This window comes from Oxyura jamaicensis, chromosome 22 (genome assembly GCF_011077185.1).
Source record: "Oxyura jamaicensis isolate SHBP4307 breed ruddy duck chromosome 22, BPBGC_Ojam_1.0, whole genome shotgun sequence".
NCBI classification, from domain to species: Eukaryota; Metazoa; Chordata; class Aves; order Anseriformes; family Anatidae; genus Oxyura; species Oxyura jamaicensis.
In genome coordinates, this window is record NC_048914.1 from 3884949 (window position 1) to 3906267 (window position 21319).

Consider the following 21319-nt stretch of genomic DNA (forward strand, 5'->3'; position numbering starts at 1 on the left):
CCAGGGAAAAAATGCAAAGGGAGACCCAGGAGTCCCCAGCCCTGCAGGTGGGGGCACGGGACCCTCTCCCCTCTAAGCCCTCAGTGCCACCTCTTGTCTTGGCTGTGCCAAGCTCGGGCTGAGCAGAGGGAAACTGCCCCCAGTTTTTGTGGGGGGAGCCCCCAAAGCTTTGCTCTGACGGGAGATGTAACCACGTTTCCCTCCGCAAAGATCCTGGATGAATTATTTAGGCCTGTAACGCAGCAGCTCTGCTGAATTATTTAGGGGGATTTGGATTTGTAGGCCAATGAAGCAGAAGCGAGCGGTGCTGAGCGGCGTAGTGAATAAGTCCCAAGAGAAAGCCGGCTCCTTTTTCTTCTTCTTTTTTCCCTTGATAAGCGTTACAAAAGCAGCCTGCACAATCTTCAGGGTGAGTCCTGGGAGTGAGTAAGACAAACTGCCCTCACAGCTTTCTCCAGCAGAATATTTTTGCTGCCCGACTGGTTGCTGGTGTGTGCAGGGCCAGGAGATAAGCGTTGCACAACCCAGCGCGCAGCGCCCAGGAGGGGAGGAGCAGGAGGGGGAGGCTGCTGGTGGGAAAACCTCTGCTCCTCTCCAACCCCTGCAAGCCCCACCTGAGCTGCAGGGTCGGGGCAGCACAGAGGCATGGGGGGCTTCAGTTTTGCAGCATATTTCTGTTTCTGACCCCAAATAAAACACCTGGCTCGCACCTGCAGCCTGGGATCCCCTGCTCTCAGTTCCCACCCATGTCCCCCAAATGCCATCGATCAGCTCCTTCCACAAATCCTAAGCATGGTTTGGAGACCAGGGTGCTCTGACAGATAATGTAGCTGAGGGTCTGCGTGCATTCACCTTTTGTCTCATGCCCCAAGGAGTCACATTTTCCAGCTTTTCTCTCTGACCCTGAGGACTAGAAACTTTGTTTGCTCTCAGAGCTCCTGCAGTGAAATGACGCCGGGGTGATGCTTTAGGAGGATTCCTGGTTGCATGCAATGATCTGGGCTGGAAAAGCAAGCCTTTGCGGTGTGACCGGGGTGTCCAGCTAACAGACACCCAGATTAGCATCACAGATCAATACCCAGAACCTCTCGGAAACTTATCGCTGTTTTGCAACTCCGCTGGGCAGGGAGGAAGCTGCTTTGTTTAGCTGCAAAGGCAAACTTTGCTTTGAGGCTCTGGGGCCATAGTCTGGGCTTGTCTCTATTTTAGCGTCGAGCAAAGGAAGAGGCTGAAGAGCTAGCACAGAGCTGAGAAATGGACATGCTCTCATCATTAATTTTAATGGGAAAGGAGCAGATGAGTCCCAGAAGAGGAAATTTCAGCCTGCCTTCGCTAGCTCGGGTGCAATGTGCTTTTCTCATGACCTTTTGTCTTTTATTTGCTGCTAAACTAGCTGGGATTGAAACCCTCCAGCACGATGCTGTGAGAGCGGGCTGGAGGGGTCTGAACGCCCGGCTGGGGACGGGGGCTGCAAAAGGCTTCTTTCATCTCCCCCTGCACAGTCCCCTTGACACAGAAGCAGCCACCACGAGCATCGGCCGAGATCCTCCCTGCCTGCAAAGAGAAGCTCCTCGTGCTACCTTGCACCCCGCTGCCGTGGTGTTTATTTATTCACCCCAGGACGGTGAAGCAGGCTGCTCTCCTCTCCTGCATGCACATGTCCCTGCAGTTCCACCGTAATTATGCTGAGCAGGTCCACAGGTTAATTGGCATTTGTAATCCGCCTGCCCAGCAGAACCGATCAAGCACCAAGCACTCACTCTTTGCTGCTGAGTTTCAGCTCCAGACCCTGGGCACGGCCACGCGCAGAGCTCCCCTGCACGCTGCCCAGGTGGCCCTGTGATGGCTGTAGGGCCGTATTTTCAGCTCACGCCTTGCTAAGGACTTGATTTGGGGCAGTAAATGAGGGTGGATGTTCCCACGCACTTGGCCATCACAAGGGCATGTCCATGAAGCCCTGAGTCCCTCGTCTCCTTCCTTTTAGCAAGGCTCAGACTTCCAGCAGCCCCCCGGTGACAGTCGGGGGCAGATTTCCAGCACCACCACTTGAAAAAACAGAGCAAATTTCCCCCCTTGAAAGCTGAAGGGCAGCTGGCTTTACCTGCTGCCTCTTTCTCCTGCTTTGGACGGGAAACACCCAGCTGTGGTTTGGGGAAGCAGAGCAGGGCGTGTGCGGGCAGAGCCAGCCCCAGCACCGGGGCAGAGCCTGGTCCCCTGCACCTCCAGCACTGCCCAGCCTGGCTTCCCAGCTGGTGCCTGCATTGCTATTTAAAACTGACAAAATTAAGGTGCTGTCTGGTCGGTGAATAAAGGTATTTTCTGGGCAGCATCCTCATCCCGTTCCCCCCGGTGCCGTTGGAGCCCTCCAAAGCTCCGGAGCATCCCGCAGGTTCCTTTCCTTTTCCCAGGCTTGCCTCACTTCCAGTGCTGTTTCCTAGGCCTGTAGGGAGGGAAGCCATTAGAAACACCCACTGCTTGCTTTTAGCACTGGTCTGATTCTCCCATAATTCCCTTAAATTGGTATGAATTTAGTTTAAGCTATATCCAATTTCAGCGCGTTTGTAAATAATTTGTTAGCAAAAAAAAAGGAAAAAAATATCCCACTTTTGTCATTTCTGCTTATAGTTTCTTTTCAAATATAAGGAAAATGGTGCTCTTATTCAATTTATTCCATCTACCCATGCAAATCCACTTAGGGCTGTGCCAGGGTCCCTACACAGGAGGTCTTCCACCAGGGCTCAGCACCCGGCGGCCAGGCAGGGGCTGGGCGTGCACCCCGAGCTCCTCCACGAGCTCGGCGAGTGCCCTTTGCTGTTCTTCTCTGGGGCTACCCTGGCCTGGGAAAGCTTCCAGGGGACTGGGGAGCGAGGTAACACCACGAGTCAGACTCGTTTGAGGGGGCGAGGACACGGCAGCCGGGGCGAGTGCTGGCTTGCGCGGGATGCATGAGCCGGGGAGGATGAGTTTCAGCCGAGGAGGAGCTGCAGGGCCCCTGGGGCGGCCACGCTGGAGGGGACAGCACGGAGACCCGGCGGGGCTGGGGTACTCACCGCCCCATGTCCCCACCAGGAGTGGTTGAGCTCCTGAGCTGCATCCCTGCAAGATCTGCCCAAGTCGGGACAGTTCCTGAAAAGCTGCAGATACAACCGCTGGCCCATCTGGTATAAATAACTTCTTGGCTTTGCTGCCGTGTTTTGTTATGACTTACTATAGAAACACGAAGCTCCATTTGAATGAAAATGAATCATATTTTTTTTTTTTCTTAAAGCCTTTTCCCCTTGAGTGAAATCCTCTTAAACCATTCCTCTACACTCGCTGGAATACTTTTCTTCTTTTCCTTCTTTTCCTTCTCTTTCTCCTTCTCCTTCTCTTTGTCCTCCGTTTCTTTCTCCTTCTCCTTTTCTTTCTCCTCCTCCTTCTCTTCCTTCTTCTTCTTCCTCCCTTCAATTTTTAGGTCCTAAAATAGCAAATTCCAGCTGACTGCTTTCAAGGCAACAAGGCACCCGCAGGATTGTGGGAGCGTTGCTCAAATCAGCACAGAAACTAACTAAGCTGCCAGGAAACAATATTAAAAAAAGACGGGGGGTGGATCTCGTCCGCCGAGCGCCAGCTCCGTAAATCAAAGCGCTGCGGTCGGAGCAGAGCCGAAACCTCGCTCCTGCCCTGCTCCACCCTGGCGCAGCTCTTTGTGCTCGCTGTCCGACGCCCTGCTCGCGCGGCGGCGTGGGGCAGGGCACGGACCTGGTTTGCAGCCCCGCGCATTCACACGGTGCCGCTCAGCCTCCTGCTGCCGGCTCGGCGTGTGAGCCGGGCACAGCAAGCCCTGGCGCCTGGCTTGTGTTGCTCTCCTCGAGTCGTGCCGTAGGCAGCCGTGGAGAGACACGAGCCCACTCCCCTGGGGACCTGCGGGCAGGTGGGCGCTGCGGTGCGCAAACCAGTTTGAGACCAGTTCGGTCCCCGTTCCCAAGGCTGCAGCGATGTGCCGGCTTGCTCTGCGGCTGCCAAATCCCCCGACCCCTTCCCCAGGCTGGTGCTGGAAGGTGCAGGAGCCGTTGTGGGGCTGGGGAGCCCCCGGCTGCCCCCTCGCAGGGTGCAGGTGTGTGCCGGAGCCGGAGCAGCCTCCCTGGCCACATACCTGGTGGGGACGTGGCCGCGCGGCACCGCGAGCGGGACAAGTCCCGATGTGCTGCCAGCCACCCTGCGAATTCCTGAGCGCTGCGTCAGCTGGCGATTGCAAACAGGCCTGCTCGGCACGGGGAGGAAACCTGCCCCCGTGTAGGAAGAGATTAACGACCAAGCGAGGAAGGAGGAGGCAAACGGATCTCCCCAGGGGCAGACGTACGGGCAGGGGAGGGATGTGGGAACGTAACTGCGCCTCCAGCCAAGCTGGGAGCAGTGGGACATGGGAGCACTGCGTGTGGGTCCCCGCTCGGCTTCCTCCTGCTGCTGGCAGAAGCACACCCCACCACGTCTGCCCCGTGTTGCAGCCTCATGGGCGGTCTGCAGCCTGCGCTGAGCTCAGCCCGCTGCATTTCAGGGGGTTTTTGCTACCTGCAGGTCAGGCTGTGCACAAACTCCTGCCGGGCCCGTGCACAGGCTGCAGAAGCTCAGCTCCCCTGCGCCCTGCGTTTATTTGCCTTTCCAGCTGATAAAACCATGCACTCGGGGGGAGGGGGGATGGAGGGGGAGTTGTTTGCAGAGCCAAAGCTGCTTCACTAAGCATCAGCCTCAGCGCGGCGAGGCTGCCCCGCTGCCAGCAGCTCGGCTGGCTCTGCAGCTGGCCCAGCTCTGCAGGCACCGTGCCTCAGTTTCCCCACCTGCCCTTCGGATAGCTCTGGGCACGGCCCTGCAGATCAGCTCCCCGTGGTCGGAGGCCCGGGGAACGTGGCTTTATTTCTGCTGTGCGGACGAGCCGTGTGGACGAGCAACCCAGCCCAGTGGCTGCCCCAATGCGGGGTACCAGAGGCTCCTCTTCCATGGTGTCAAGCGTCCCCCACAGCACCCCTTGTTCTCCTTCAGCCCCATCTGTGGCCAGATCCGGACCCGGGGGAGCGCAGAAAATCCCCTTCCCCAAACCACAGCCGGTGGTGCTGGGGGGCTGCCTCCACTCCCCGCCGGCCGGCACCGCGCTGCGGGGCGCTTCTTGCGGCAGCCGGGGAAGGAAGGGGGGGCTGCGGGCGGGGCTGGTGGGGGGGGCACGGCCGGGACACAAAGGCCGGGGGCTGCTCCGGGGCGGGCCGATGCGCGGGGCTCCCGACTCCAGGCTCCTCCTCTGCCGCCGCCGCCGCCGCCGCCGCGCCGGGGATGCTGCGGCCGGGAGCGCACCGGGAGCCCCGCGGAGCGCAGCGCAGCGCCCGGCACCCAGCGGGCACCCGAGGTGGGCGAACCCCGCGGCTTTGGGGGGGGGGAAGGGGGAACAAGGGAGGAAGGGAACAGCTCTGGTGGTTGCCTCCCGCGGTGCTCCGTGGCGGCCGGGGGCGCGGAACGGAGCGCAGCGCCTCGCCGGGGGGGGGTACCGGGCACCGGGAGGGGGTACCCGGGGCGCAGCCGGTCCCGGGGTGCTCAGCACAGCGCTGGGCACCGCCTGGAACCGCCGGTGGCACCGCTCGGGGCTCGGGCACCCGGAGCGGGGGCCGCTGCCCATGGCCCTGGGGGGGTGAGGACAGGAGTCCCCCGGCCCGGAGGTGCCCCCGGAGCATCCCAAAGCGAGCGCGGCTCCGGCTGAGCGGCCCCGTGGGGAGCGGGGCCCGCAGGGGCTCGGCTCTGCCCCTTCGCTCCTCGCCAAGTCTGGGAAACTTCTTCTGGAGGCGGCGGGGAAATTCCGCGCCTTCAGCGCCCGGCTTGGGGCTGCTGCTGCTTGCACAGAGCCCACAGTCTCCGGGGAGGGAAAGAAAGGAGCGGGGGGCTTTGGGGTGCTGCTGGCACCTCGGGAAAGGGACTGCGTGCCCGTGTCAGGAATTATCTGCCGGTGGTGCCCGGGTGCGCGAGGCAGGACGGGCAGCGAGCGGGTGGGCGGCGTGGGTGGGAGAGAGTTGGCGAGGCTGGGGTCTGGGGGTGCTGGGCACCTCTGGGTGCAAGCCCTGAGTGTGTTGGGGTGCTGGCATGGCTGCGTGTGAGCGTGCAGCTGGGCATCGCTCTGCTGGACGTGTTTCAGCCTTTCCTTGTGCGCACGGATGCGTGGCCAGGCTGGTTCTCGTGTCAGCGCTTTCCTCGGTGCGGGTGTGCAGGATGCGTGCCTGGCCGTGCACACATGGAAACACAGAGGGGGAGGTCAGGGCTGCCCGCAGGACGCACAGCCCTCGGATCCTGGAAAGCCGGGGATTAACCTCAGCCTCTGAAAGCAGCTCTCCAGCAGGGCTGTGGCTGTGGCAGGACTCAGCTCCGGGCTGTCACTGCTCACCGCTCCGCACAGCTGCCGGCAGATCCGCAGAGCCCGGCAGTGGCTGTCTCCTGCCCCGGCACAGCTTGGCACGGCACAGCACGGCTCCCCTCTTCACTCAACAGGCTGGGGGTTTGCACCTGGCCATCTCCGAAGGGGCCCTGCAGGGAACACCTCATTTCTTCTCATGGTTCACGAGTTTTTGGCCACGGGTGCAGCTTCCCAGCAGGGTCCAACACACGCAGCTCAGCCCAGGCTGGTGGAGGAGCCCCCGGCAGCTCCCACCCGGCCCCACCAAGCACGGCCGTGCCCACACACCCCAGTCCCAGCTGCATCCCTGCTACAAGCCCCTTTTCCCCTGGGTGTTTGCAGTTGATTTCCTGTTGTCCCCTTCTGCTAACACCCCCGGTGCTGGTGTCAGCCCCTTCCAGCTGTGCCGTGCCCCGGGCACCTCCTCTCCCAAGGCTGTCGGAGCACCCCGGTGCCAGGAGTTCCTCTTGCAGTGCTCAGAAGTGAGCTGAGGCCTGTGCACCCTCAGTGTGCTCACAGCGACGGGAGCAGCACCCAGCCCATCTCCCTGAGCAGCTCCCGTGCCTGGCCGCATTCCTCCGGAGAGCCCGGAGAGCTTGTTTTCCTCTCCAAAGGCTGCGGCGAGTGCAGTGCAAGCAGGAAAAAGAGCCCTCGCGAGTCTCCGCTATCAGCCCTCCCCGATAGCATCGCTCCAGACGCTGATTAACCTCCCTTTGAAATAATTGCCACGGGAGAGCCTGCCCGGCTGCTCCCTGCCTGGACCCAGCCTCCCACACCGGCCCCGCAGCACCTACACAAGGGCCGGGCTCCTCCAAGGGTCTGCAGAGCCCCCCAGTACCCATTTTGTGGTATCCCCCGTGCAATTAATCACCGGGGCCGTTAATCAGTGGGACAATGGATTGTAAGCGCAAAATCATCAGCGGTGGGGGCAATTAATGGCAGCTGCAAAAGAGCACTCGGGAGAAATTGTGTGCTGGGGGGGTTTGGCAGCCCCTGCCGTGCCCCCAGCTGTGTCCGTGCCCCTCCTGACCCCCTCCTCCTGGCACCACAGGCTGCTAAATTGGTGCCGAGTCGTTCCTTGCCACCCACCCCTTAGTCACTCTTCCCTGGCAGGCAGCGCTGCGGAGCGGTGGGAGGCGAACGAATGCGAGACTCGAGCAGGGAAAGGAGGTTTCGAGCAAAGCCAGCTCTCCTAAGAGAGTGGGGACTTCCAGGGCAGGCGTCCCGTGCTGAGAGTGCAGGGGACAGACCCCAGCGGGGGTCACTTCAGGTGCACGAGGAGGAAAAAGGGGGAGCCCAGCCCGTGCAGGTGCGGGGCAGAGGCATGGATGCTGCCCCAGCCAGCTGCTGCTGCTCTTCCGTCCCGTGCCTCCCTCTGATGATATTGTTAGCCCTAAAATTCTGTTTCCCCCTCTGTGTGAGCCTTTCTTTTGCCGCGGGCAGGTACAGTCATGCTCAGCGCCCGCTCAGGTGAGGCATCCGCGGCACGCGGCGAGGTGGGCAGCTCTCAGCGCCGCCGGGAGCAGAACCCAGCCGAGAGCTGCCTTGCATTCCCACCTTCCTCGAGACCATTCAGAAACCCGTCCCCGCCTGCAGCAGCAAGAGCCCAGCTCCAGGCACTCCCCGCGGGACGCTCGGTCGCCCCCAGACACCCCGCGGTGCGAGGAGCTGCGTGGCCAAGTGTGAAAAGATAGTAGCACTGCTCCAAGCTGCAGCTACCGCCGCTTCCCAACCTCCTGAGCGCCGTGTGTGCTTATAAATATTTTTTCCTGGAGGCGGCCAAGCCCTCCCCCGCCTGATTTACCTCCCGGGTGCGTGCTCACGGGGCTGCCCTGGGTGCGCGGTGGGCTGGAGGGGCAGCAGGGCGCACGGAGCGGGGCACGGCGAGCAGCGGTGCGGCAGGGGTGGGCAGGACCTGCGTGGATGGTTGCCGTTAGGGATTAGTTAAAAATAGCAGGGAATGCACAAAGATTTGGCACGTGGGTCACCGAGGCTTTCCTGCACAGGTTGTTTGCTGGCGGTGGGTTTTTGAGCACACTGATGTTAAGAGGAGCCCCCCCTCGGGCACGATGCTCGGCGGGCTGGTGCTGGGGAGTGCCGGACGTGCGCACGCGTGGCCACTGCCTGGTTTTGGAGAGCAAAATCCAGGACAGGGGGCACCCCGTGGCACAAGCAGGGCTGGGATTACACCAGAGCTGTCTGCAAGCCCCATCCCTGCCCCGCTGTGCAGCTGGGGCCTCAGGGCAGCAGCAAGGTTCGGACCTTCCTCTTCCTCTTCCTCACACACCGAGTTCTCCTCCGGGGCTGGACGGGGATCTCGTTCACCTCCTCAGGCCTCTGAGCAAGCCGGCTCCTTCCAGCAGAGGGTAGCACTGCGTGTGCCTGCTCCCCTCCTGGCAAAAGGGGCTCCGTAATTATTTATCCTCCTCTGCCGAACCTCTCTCCCTGGACAAGCAGAGTTCCTCTCCTCCACCGGCATTTTCTAAGGCAATTTATTGAGTTTTCCTACACGCAGAAGGGATGAACGTGGCCGCTGGCCATATTGCACAAGCAAAGGAAAGGATGTCAGAGGTTGGAGCTCAGAAGTTGTCGGTATTCAATCGCCTTTTAGCGAGACTCCAGTGGTAACAGCAGCAAAACGAGAACCTCACCAACAAACTGCCCTGAAACACAAGCGCCCGTGTTTATTAAACAATTAGGTGACATCTCCATAAGCCAGTTATGGATGATCTCGTTTAAAGGTTAATTGAATATTCCTTCCAACTCTGATGCACATTTCTCTTCGGAGCGACTCGCTCCGTTTGGCAGCCAGGCATTAAAGGGGTGGTGTTCACAACGGGCCAAGGCTGGAAAAACAGGAGGAGGGAAATAGGAAGCGAGAACTGAATTTGCCTTTTGGTTTTTTTTTCCCCCTTCTGTGGCTGCTGCGCTGAAGCCTGGCTGAGCAGAGCAGGGCTGAGGACTTGTAACGCTCTGGAGAGCAGGAGAAGGAGGTGAGGGAGGATGAGAAGGCAGCGGCAGCACGGCAGATGCTTTCCACGGCAGGGACCGAGCCTGGCTTCTCATCAGCAGGCAGAAGTTGCCTTTTCTCAGCTCCCTCTTGGCGGAGCATCGCGCAGGGTACAAAAATACCCGGCATTTAGGCACATCGCGGCACAGCTGGTACCTCAAACGGGGAAGGACAGCCCCGAAATATCGCCTGGCTCCCATCTGGAGCTCGGGCGCTGTGAAGCCGGGCACGGACCTGACCCGGAGAGGTTCAGCTCGGCGGCACATCTCAATCGAGGTCCTACCCTGAGGGCAGGAGCAACGAGGGCCAGCTCCTGGCTGCTTCTCGACCGCCTGGGAGAGGAGGGGAGGCAATAAGAGGCGAGAAGATTGCCAGCGGAGCCCCGTCTCCATGGCAGCTCACAGCTCCACTTCTAAATTTTCCCCTGTGCACGGAGAGGATGCTTCTCCTCCGTGTGATCCGGGGGGCTGTGGCAGAAAGAGCCTCGCTTGGGGTGTTTTCTGGCAGCCGGGGGGGGACTGGCTCGTGGAAGAAACCTGTGGCATTTCCACCTTGTCATCACCTGGGGGGAACAGGCTCCCCATCCCTCGTTACTGCCCTGTCCATAATTCGGGGACAGGGGAAGGGACGTGCAAAGCCCGTGGAAGCGGAAAGCTGGGAGGAGGAGTATCTAGGGCACATCTCGAGTTACGTGAAGTTCTTGCTATTTTTGGCTGGGCCCTTTGCATCGACTAGACCTCGATGAAAGCGCGTGGGAGACGTGTAGGACACCGGGGGCTGCAGCCCATCGACGAGCTCGGGCACCCCACAGGCTTTGGGGGACGGTGCCTGCAGCCCCCAGCCCCGCTCGGAGGCACCTGCAGGATGCACAGAGCCTCTGAGCTGCCTCGGGCAAGCCAGCCCTGCACAACCATCCTTTTTGGCTGCCCCCCCCCCGCCCCCCCAAATCCTCACACCCTGGCAGATTGTGTTTTACAGGGTCGGAAATAGACGCGCGAGAAGGGGCCTCGCAGATCCCAAGTGAAAGCCGGGCTCAGCTGTCACCCACCCCGGCACCAGCTGCCAGCCCCAGACGGTTCCCAAAATAAGCAGCACCGTGGCGGGGAGGCAAAGCCCCCCCCTACCCCCCCGAGGCATGGAGCGGCCGCTTCCCACCTGCCAGCCTGGCGGGGACGGGTGGCGAGGGATGCGATCGCCTGCACGGTCCTCCCGGGATGCAAAAACCCTTCCCCAAAAGCTGCCCCGTTAGCAGAAGGGTGCTGCCAGGAGCCTCGGTGCGGAGCTGGTCCTGTCGAGGGCAGGGTGCTGACCCCCGGGCCGCAGGAGGTGGCCGTGCCCAGGTGTGCCCCACAGCGAGCAGCAAACCCGCAGGAGACAACCCCCCCGAGCTTTTCCGAGTTCCCAATTAGCAGGGCTTTAATTGCAGTATTAGTTGCTCATTAATGGGAAAAGCCAGATGCTCTGAAGTAAGCTGAAAAGATCTTTCTCCCCAGCCCGGGAATATTTAACCGCGTCTCGTACAAGTGTTCCCTTTGTACCGGGAGCATGACTGATCTGACTTGCGTGGGTGCTGCGCTCGGCTGCTGAATCACTGACGGGTGCCGAAATCTGCGCGAGGAGCGGGATGGAGCCGCAAGGAGCTCCGGGTAGCTCAGGGGCCACAGGTGGTTTTCCTTCGTGTGGAGGCAGGAGAAGGCTGGGAACTGGTTCCCTGCCATAAGCTCATGTAGAAAGGCAGCGCAGCCCCGAGCTGGAGGGCTCTGGGTTTAACCTAAACCAGGGTGAGAAACGTTTGGGTGCTGGTCTGAGCTGAGGGATGGGGACGTTGGGGCGGACCTAAGGTCACCGGCAGAAATACAAGGCACAAGGAGCACAGAGAAGAGAAACAGAGCAACCCTGGGTGGCAAGAGCAGAGGACCAGGCTCCTGGAGCAGCATGGAGATGTCCCGATGTCCCAATACCCCGATGTCCTGCTGTCCCCGTGCCCTGATGTCCTGATGCCCCAGTGTCCCCATGCCCCGATGTCCCCATGCCTGCTCCATCTCACTTCTCAGTCCCTCTCAGGCTAGGCAGGCAGCGACGTGCGTTTGCTTGTGCTGTTGCTTTGTGCTCGGGCCAACTGTCCGCTACGCATCTGCTGCAGGGGAAGCACAAGGCTCTGCAGCAACGTGGACACTTGAAGTCGCGGGGTTTTGCTGACTTGCCCCGAATTTCTGCAGGTTGTGCAATCGTCCCCAGGCAGGGCCAGGAACCTCCCCGCCTGGCCAGGGCTCCTGCTCAGGGAAACGCGGCGGTTTCCCCGCGCAGCGTGAAAGGAAGCTCTGCACAGCGGGCGTTGAGTCAATATCCTCCGAAGCTCTCTCTGCCAACATGATTCATTGTCGATTGGAGAAATTCCTCTTATTCTAGCACTGGTTTCCCCAAACAGAGCTTAAGCCAGGTGCCTACAACCCCACAGCGCCGCTTTGCCCTGCTCACCCACGAAGGCCACTTTTCGGCTCGCCCCAGCTCAGGACCGGGCTCTCCCTCTCCAGATGCCTTGCCCGGATGGGACACGGGCGCATGAAGCTCCTTTGAGCTCTTCTCAAAGCAGATGCAGAATTCAGCAATGATATTTTGGCTTTCCCAGCAAGGCTGGCAGGAGTTAGGGGTGCGGAATAAGGGACACCCGAGCCGTTCTCCTGTAGGAGGAGGCAACGCTTGGTGCTGCTGCTGGGTTGCAGAACGGGTACACGTTCCCTTTTGTTGCTTTTTCTCCCCATTGAGCAATTGAACCTTCACCTCCAGGGCCCGAGCGGGGTCCCGGTAAGAGCCCAGCTGCCAGGGGACACTGGCAGGCACGGCACAGCCTCCGACTGCCGCACTGGCACCGAGCCCACCCGAAGCTCTGCCAAACCCACTGCTGGCTCCTCTAACAAGCCCCAGCCAAGGGGTGTGAATTCTCTCAGTGTTCATTGAAATAACATTAAGTGTGATGGACTCCCGGGCTATTAGAGTGGATGTAACATGTAATTGAGGCTGGTTATTCTTCGTCTGGAGTGTCCCCCTCTGCTAATGGCAAATCAGGGCAGAACACATGGTGCGCGCTTTGTGAGCCCCGATTCAATTCACCCGCTGCCTCCGATCAAAATGATCCCAATGAATGTCAGTGAATGAGTGGGGGACAATGAGTCGGAGTGAATGAAAGCCTTGTAATGGGGCCCTGCGCCGGCACCGAGCCACAATTGAGCACCGCGAGGACGGCGGCTGCCCGGGCGGCGTTCGAATTCATTCCCATTAGCGCCATTAGGGCGAAGATTACGGGGTGGGGGCGAGGTCGGTGCCGCCGATGGGGCTCTCCAAACCTCATTGATGCCATTTCTTTGGAGACTGAACTGAGAAGGTTTGGAGGAGGGCACAGGGAGCGAGGGCTGAGCGGGAGAGCCTGAGCAGAGGCACGGGGATGTTTGCACAGCCTGGGGCCGCCCCCCTCCCCAGGCTGGTGTTCGCCAGCATCGAGGACGTGGGGTCCTGGTTAATCCAGCGAATCCCAGTTTTGATTCCAGATCCCAAACCCGGCTCAGTGGGACTGCTGCTCTCCAACTTTTGGATTAAGCCGCCTCTTCATGCAATCGTTTAGTCAGATGCTCCAGGTAGCACGTGCATGGCTTTTCACCATGGAAATGCCCACATTTTTTCCCCTGGGGCCACATTCTTAGCGTCTCAAAGACCCAAATCGTTGAGCAAAACAAGGGCACATCACCTGGCAGCCATCGAGGGAAAGAGGAAGGAGACTGCTCCTGGATCCAGCTCTTGGCAGCTGCTGCTGCCTCTGTGTTATCTGTGCAGCTCCCAGCAAACACCCAAATGTGTGGGTGCATCTGCACAGAAACGATGAATAATAATGCAAGAGGGAAAAGGAGTGGGCGAGAGGGTGCAGGGGAGAAGGAAGCTCTCACATACCAGGGGGAGAAGAACAGGATCAGCAGGCAGGGAAAGAAACGAAGGCTCCCACTACGGTGACCTGGCTGGGGAGAGCAGAGAGAGAGGAACTGCCTGCGAAAACTTTGCGAGGAAGAGGGAAAGGCTTCAAAGGAGCTGTGCTGCGAGGAGATAAGATTAAATTCCTGCAACAAGGGCAGCAACGGGGAGAGTTGTTCTCCTGCACATGATTGCAGGGCAGGCATGATTGGATTTGGGAAGGAATGTGGGACGCCGCTCATTTTTTTCCCCTCTTGCTGAAAAAGCAAGCGTGGGGCCAGCCCCAACTGCCCCTGCCCAGACAGCCTGGACCTGCTTTTGTCAGCACCGTGTGGGCTGCGTGGTGCTGTGCTGCCTGCAGCCCCCTGCCCACAGCTGCACGCTTGCACCCAGGGGCACACAACGCAGGGCACCCACCGCTGCCGGGGCACTTGCATCACTTCTATTTTTGTTTTTTTCCACCCCCATTTTACACTTTGCAGCATGCCTAACCTAGCTGAACCCTGGGGCTGCTGCCAAGCACACAAACCCCCTTGATATCTCTCTCTATGCATATGCATACACACCCATGCATATATATACATGCTTAAACGTATATAACGAGTAGTTTTCGGTTGGGTTGGCAAACCAATCTGGCTCCCTGTAGCGTCACACGGTCACTAGATTTGACGCAGGGGAAGCCACGAGCACACACAGAGGCTGAGCAAGGCAGGGGACAAATCCAGTCCCCTCTGGAAGCACCAGCCCGTGCCCTCTGCTCACCCGGCGCGCTGCTGTGCTCCCAGCCCCACTGCCTCCAGCACCTTTTGCTTTCTGCTAACGCTGTGCGGTTGAATGCCAACTCCTCCACGGCTTTCAAAGTGCTCATTTTTAAATCGAAAGAGGGAAGGAGAAGAAAAAGACATGCCCGGCCCTCCCAGGCATGCGTAGGAGGGGTGGGATTGATTGAAACGCCTCCTGCCAAGAGACTGGAAAGTCCCAGCTCTCCCTCCCCAGCGTTTCTCCCATCTTCTGCAGGCACTCAAAAAAAAATATATAATAAAATAAATAAATAATAAAAAAAAAAATCAAGGAGGCAGCAGCCTGAGGAGCACCCATGAGGTGCTCAGGAGCTGAGGACCTGCGCCGTAGGGCACCGAAGCTCCCCGACGCCATCGGTGTGCGTGAATAGACCGCTGCCTTCCCCTCGCTGGCTCACACATGTTGAACGCTGTCTCCGAGATGCCACAGCGAGAGCTGGCAGCTTTTGTGCTGTGACACTGCCTTTTTTCTTCGGCAGGCAGATACACACAGGCACAGTGTCGGGAACACGCCGGTGGAGCAGCCTTCTGTGCCAATTATCCTGTTCCCTGCAGCGCTTCCTCCCCCTCCGCGCACATTATGCCTCTTACCCTGTAAAAATGAATGAATCCGAAGTCATCGATCACTTTTAACATAGCAGCAGCCAGGCAGCAGCTCAGACCCCGCTCCTGGCTCGCTTCTCTTAATCTCTCGAAAATGGATTTAGGGATTAAAGCGGATATTCTGTCTTTCTGGGACTTTTGTTTGACACTTAATCAATCTGGGTCCTCAGGGCACGGAGGAAAAGAAAACAAATAAAGCTGAGGGATGAGCACAGTTTGCAGTTGTCCTGCTCAGGGTGCAGAGGAGCCAGCACAGGATCCAGACACAAAGTCAGGACAGGAGGAAATTGGAGGAAACGTGGGAGCAGCTCCCCAGGGCTGTCAGGATGCGGCTGCAGGGTACAAGCAGGCAGCACCCAACCCGTGCCATTGACCCCATCCTGTGGGTGCTGAGCACCCCGGTGCAGAGCCCAGCAGCACTGAGCAGTTAGCAGGCAGCAGGGAGGTTTCCGATTGTTCACGCTCCCCAAGTGACTCAGCCACCAAACAATTCCCCTTTTCTCTCCCGGCTTCCTATGCAACCTGGATTTAGCTCGCTTTGATTGTGCTCTAATTTCTGCCTACCAGCAGCTCATCCCCCTTCTCCCCACCTCACCCTTTAATTACCCAGATGGAAGGTGCATCTCCATTATCTTCCTGACACCGAGCACTGCGCAGGCCACCAGGAGCTGGGATTTTTTTCTCTTCCCCCCACTAACAAAGAGAATGAACGCAGAGCCCTGCATACCTCCGAACCGGAATCACAACGCTCAGCGCACACACACAGCGCCTCTCGTCCTCTTAAGTGCTGCACCGGCATTAAGCGTAATTAAGCCTCACAGCATCCCTTTTCAGGCAGGTTAAGAGGAGCACTGGAAACTGGAGAGAAATCCGGGAGCCAGAGGCTGCTGCAGGAGTGGCGCTGAGCGCGGCTGTAGGGAGACCAGATCCATCCAGCAGGGCACAATCGTGTGTTGAAATCGGTGCCTGACAGGCACCAAAATCGCTACAAATCCTTACTTTCAGAGCTTGCCGTGCAGCCCCACGAGCATCCCTCTCCCTTTGCACACACCCCAGGGGCACGCGCGCCCTTTACACGAGCCCTTCCAGCTGCCCGTGCCAGCTTGCACCCAAACACGCGTGCACTCACGTCGGCACCGATCCTGCTCAGCCCACGGGTGCAGGATTGGCCCGGGGGTGCAGAATCCCACCCGTCCTCCCTCCCCTGCTTTGCTCACCCCTCTCTTTACCCCCGCAGGACCTCAGCTCCGGGGCGCAGCGAGATCTTTGCTATGATTGCAGCAGCGGCCGGCTCTGCCCGCCGCCCGGACGCCCCCCCAGCACGCCGCCCCGCCGGGCCCCGCTCCCCCCGCCGCGTGCCCCCCGCCCGGGAGCAGCATGGGCAGCGTCAGTAGCCTCATCTCCGGCCACAGCTTCCACAGCAAGCACTGCCGAGCCTCCCAGTACAAGCTCCGCAAGTCGTCCCACCTGAAGAAGCTCAACAGGTACTCGGACGGGCTGCTCCGCTTCGGCTTCTCGCAGGACTCCAGCCACAAATCCGGCTCCAAAAGCAGCAAGAATGAGGACTTCTTTTACATCAAGGTCAGCCAGAAGGCGCACGGCTCCCACCGCCCGGACTACACCTCGCTCGCCAGCGGGGAGCTGGGCGGCCAAGCCGGCACCAGCGGAGTGGACTTCGGGACGCCCACGCCGCAGAAGTTGATGCCCTTCCCCGGTCAGCTGGACGTGGTCAGTAGGGGAAACGGTGCCCTAGATGCGCGGGTCCCTGCCCCATGGGGGCTGCAATTGTGGGGTGGGGAAGTGCATGGGGCTGGTCGCTGATGGGTTTTTTAATAAGGCTGCACCTGGGGGGGTCTCTGTGCTAGTGGGGGAGGCAGAAGGGATGAAGGAAAGATGCTTATGTGGCGTGGGTTTGTGCCGATGGGCTCTGCTCTTCCCGCAGGGTGCGGAGAAGCCCGCTGCACGACCCACCGCCTTCAAGCCAGTGCTGCCCCGCTCCGGTGCCATCCTCCACTCCTCCCCAGAGAACGGGGGGCACCTTCCCCAGCAGCTGCACCCCCCGGACAAAGGCAAGGAGCAGGAGCTGAAGCCGGTGCCGTGCTCGGGGGGGCTGTCCGACTCGGGCAGGAACTCCATGTCCAGCCTGCCGACGCACAGCACCAGCAGCAGCTACCAGCTCGACCCCCTCGTCGCCCCCCTGGGGCCCATCAGCCGCTTCGGGGGCTCGGCGCACAACATCATGCAGTGCGCCGTCATCCAGGACAGCAACATGATGAGCCTCAAGGCCATGTCCTTCTCCGATGGGGGCAACAAGATCATCAACCCCGGCAAAGCCCCCCACCACCACGCCGCCGAGAAGACCACCTGCATCCGATCGCCCATCTCCACGGACGAGTCCACCATCCAGGAGCTGGAGCAGAAGCTGCTGGAGAGGGAGGGAGAGCTGCAGGAGCTGCAGCTGAGCTTCGAGGAGAAGGAAATCAGCTCCTGCCAGGCCTACGAGGAGAAGCAGCGGCGCTGCAAGGAGGAGCTGGAGGGCCTCAAGCAGAAGTGCAACAGCAAGCTCAAGCAAACCTCGCAGAAAACCCAGCGGACGCAGCAGGTCCTCCACCTCCAGGTGTTCCAGCTGCAGCAGGAGAAGAAGCAGCTCCGGGAGGAGCTGGAGAACCTCATGAAAGAGCAAAACCTGCTGGAGACCAAGCTGAGGTCCTACGAGAAGGAGAAGACCAGCTTCGCCCCAGCGCTGGAGGAGACTCAGTGGGAGGTAAGCAGCACCGGGACAGGGCTGAAAGCAAAGGGTGCACGGGGGAGGAGATGGCTCCAGCACCGGCAGCAAACCAGCAGCTCTTCCCCATTTTATACCCACGCCTTTAGCAGCACGGGGGGGCTGAGCAGTGCAGGGGGGGCACGCACCCAGCCCATGCACCCTCCATATCCAGGAGGTAGGTATTTAAGCCAAGGAGAGCCCCAGACTGTAACCTGGTGGCTCTAAGCTGCGGCTCACTGTCCCTTTAACCCCTCAGCACTTCCCATTACATGAGGAAACAACTACTATGTTAAAAAATAATAAAGAACTCAGTCATTAAAATAACTTAGTGCTTCCAACCTCCAGCGCAGGGATTTCCAGGCTGCCTTCCCACGGACAGACAGGAACTCCTTGGCCTTGCTGTGGTCATTTATTAAAAAGCAGTAAAACCTCCCGCCCAATGTCAAAGCTTAATTTTCTTACCGACTGGGTGTCATTGAGCAAAGATCATTAAACAGCTGAAAAGTCAGCTCACTCATGGAATAAAATACACCAATGTATGTTCCCTGTGACTGCGCAGCTCTTGCCCGGTGTGCGTCCAGCAGCTTGGTGTTCTCCTTGGCTCCCTTTCAGGCAAGGGTTTACCGTAGAGCTTGCAAAGACACCACAAGTTATAGGATGTGATCACCATCCCCTCCCCACAAACCTCACCATCATCCCACCCACGGGGTCCCACCAAGAGCAGCTGATGCTGATGCCCAAAAGCCATCCCTGGGATCATCAGTCCCAGCTCTGATGGGGTAGATGGGGGAGCTCAGAGGGATTTCCCTGCCTTGCTCCCATGGGTGCTCCATCCCGTGGGGCTCAGCCCCACCATGGGTGCTCCCCGAGCACCCTAACCCGGGTGCTGCCTCCCTGCCTGCAGGTGTGCCAGAAGTCGGGGGAGATCTCCCTGCTGAAGCAGCAGCTGAAGGAGTCCCAGACCGAGCTCAACACCAAGACCTCCGAGATCCTCAGCCTGAAGGCTCAGCTGAAGGAGGTGAGGGCCAAGATGGACGGGCTGGAGATGAAGACCCAGGACCTGGAGGGCTCCCTGCGCACCAAAGCCATGGAGCTGGAGGTGTGCGAGAACGAGCTCCAGCGCAAGAAGAACGAGTCCGAGCTGCTGAGGGAGAAGGTGAACCTGCTGGAGCAGGAGATCGTGGACCTGCGGACGGAGCTGGCCGTCCTCAAGGAGCAGCTGAGCGAGGCCCGGGATGGGGCTAGGCCCTGCCAGGCCATGGCGGACGATGCTCAGGCCCTGCAGGGAGAGGTGGAGAGGCTGAGGGCCGAGCTGAAGGCCGAGCGGGACAACAACGAGCAGATGACCTCCGGCTTCCAGCATGAGCGGCAGACGTGGAAGGAGGAGAAGGAGAAGGTGATTCACTACCAGAAGCAGCTGCAGCAGAGCTACCTGCACATGTACAAGAGGAACCAGAACCTGGAGAAGATGCTCCAGCAGCTCGCCGCGGGGGAAGAGGGCAAGGAGCCCATCGAGCTGGACATACCCGGCACCGACGTCCCCTACGAGGACATCATCGCCACCGAGATCTGACCCGGGTCTGCCTTCTCCTCCTTGTACAGTTGAGATGAGCCATGTATTTATTAGCGGAGCTGGCAGCCTGGCCAGCTCCTCTCCCTCCCCGCGTCGCCCCGCGGCGTGCCCGCCGCTGCCTGTCGTGTTGCAGAGGTGAAGAAGCCACTCGTGCCAATGGTGACGTGCCAGCAGCCCCCCTCGCCTCCCCCCTGCCCCCCGGTAGGACCGAGAAGCTGGTGATGGGGGCGGGCAGGGCAGCAAATGCTCGGGTAACAAAATGATGCAGGACCCCCGTGGTGGCACGGCTCTGGGGACGGGGACATCACCAGCTTCAAGAGGAAAGAGCCCCCAGCACATCGCCGCCGCAGCCTGGGGAAAGCACCGAGCTGCTCTTGAGTTATTTATCTTTCGTCAGCTGATGTTGGGCACGCTGGGAGCCACGGAGCCAGCCCGTGTGCCCCAGCTGAGGCTGGAAGCCCTGACCCCCTCCTCCTGTCCTCCAGCTCCTGCAGTGCCTCGGGAAGGACCCTGCACACACGCACACACTGATTTGCACCCGTGGACGGGAGCCACCCTCGGTGTGCCCCGTGCACAGGGGGAAGCACCAGCTCCCAGAGGGACTCACGGCCGTCAGCTCACCCGAGGCACCTGCCAAGAGGTGCCCGGTTTCCAGAGGTGCCTCTCGGGAAGCAAAACGCCTTCTAGCTTCAGGGAGCAGAACGTGGAAGTAGCCAGAAATCAGCAGGGATTTCTATTTTTAAAGAAAACCCAGAGTTCAATGCTTCCTGCCTTCTCTGTATCTTTTTAGAGTTGCAGCAACCAAAAATGCAGATTTTTTTCCCCCCTATTCTCCCGTCACAGCAGTCACTCCTGCCCCAGGCTGAGCCAGCACCCAGCACCAAGCCCCTTACACCCAACTCCCACTTCGGCATCACCTCCCACCCACGACCACCGTGCACCCACACGTCCCCCTCACCCGAAGCCCCCCAGTCCCTGCTGTGGAGCGCAGGGACCCTCCGGCGTGCCCACAACACAGCTCAGTGCCCCTCGCCCTGCTCCAGCCAGCCGGCACACACAACACACAGAAACCAGTCTGTGCCTTCTGTACCGCCCCAGCACGTCCCTGCTGAGCCCAAGCCATGGCTTGCTGGAGAAGAGCAAACCCCAGACTCCCAATCTGGCCCTCGAGATGCAGGCCAGGGATGGCCACCACGCTGGGACAGCCACGGCATCAGGACGGCCACCCTGTGCCCAGTTTTGGAGAGCCAAAAGAGCAGGGGACGAGGGATGGCTCCCAGTGCCTAATGCACCGGCTCCGCACCCAGCTCCTCTCCAGCTGGGATTTTCTGCATCACCCAAGCCATATCCTTGCCCCGAGTGGCTCTGTCCCCCCCCACACACCCCACATCCGAACCAGAGCCCCTCTCCCACGAGTTTTTTCCATGCCAAACGTGCGCAGGCGGGAGCAGAGAGCCCTGCCCGGCCGCCCAGCCCTGTTCCTGCCCGTCCCCGTCCCCATCGCCCCATCCCCGCGTCCTCAGCAGCCAGCGCTGTACGATGTGATCGCCCGGAGGCGTCGCCGTGCTGCCTTTGCACAACGCTGTGTGTGACCGTATGCATCGCAGATGTGTCGCTCCCCGGTGTGAGTAGCGGCTGCCCTGCCCCACGGCCGCAGCCTGTACATATAATTATTTTTCTGCAGGTTTTTTTTTTGTTCGGTTGTTTTTTTTTTTTTTTTTTTGGATGTTATTTCTGGTGACTGATGTAAACTACTGGTAATTTTATGGTTTTATTTATAAATAAATTTTTTAAAACTTACCTCGTGCTCTCCGAGTGCCTGCTTCGGTGGCAGTCAGAGAGCTTCTGCCACCGGTGAGCACCCGAATTTCTCCATGCCCCTCTCCAGGGCACGTCACCCCCCAGATCAATGACCCATCTACCACGGCACACACCACGGTCCCCTTTGGGGACATCCTTCCACCTGGCCATGCTCGTTTCCAGCCCCTCCAGTGCTGCCCGCATGGGCAAGCGGCGTTATCTCTGCTTTGCAGCTGGGATAACCCATGCATGGCAAAGCAGCGAGCGAGCGCGGGGGTGCTGGAAAGGAGGAGATAATCCCCCCACGTCCCATCCTCACCCTCCCAGCGCTGCAGACGGGTCGATTTTTGTCCCTCCCCGGCGATGGAGCCAGAGAAAACAATTACGGAGAGATACA

The 21319-nt window shown here is 59.8% G+C and overlaps 1 protein-coding gene across 1 annotated transcript; it reads left to right on the plus strand.

The window, feature by feature from the left end:
* The first annotated feature begins 5212 nt into the window (after window positions 1-5212).
* LZTS1 (leucine zipper tumor suppressor 1) lies at window positions 5213-20911 on the plus strand. Its single transcript, XM_035345105.1, has 4 exons — window positions 5213-5377; window positions 16020-16510; window positions 16725-17546; window positions 18454-20911. Exons 2-4 carry the CDS (start codon window positions 16160-16162, stop codon window positions 19120-19122), a joined length of 1842 nt encoding a protein of 613 aa, XP_035200996.1. The 5' UTR covers window positions 5213-5377; window positions 16020-16159; the 3' UTR covers window positions 19123-20911.
* Window positions 20912-21319: the final 408 nt, after the last annotated feature.

What these genes read in the sequence shown, in the direction of transcription:
- LZTS1 (XM_035345105.1), top strand. Translation starts at nt 16,160, where the DNA reads ATGGGCAGCGTCAGTAGCCTCATCTCCGGCCACAGCTTCCACAGCAAG. An exon ending in TCCCCGGTCAGCTGGACGTG is followed by an intron (nt 16,511 to 16,724) that starts GTCAGTAGGGGA and finishes CTCTTCCCGCAG; the next exon opens with GGTGCGGAGAAGCCCGCTGC. An exon ending in TGGAGGAGACTCAGTGGGAG is followed by an intron (nt 17,547 to 18,453) that starts GTAAGCAGCACC and finishes CCCTGCCTGCAG; the next exon opens with GTGTGCCAGAAGTCGGGGGA.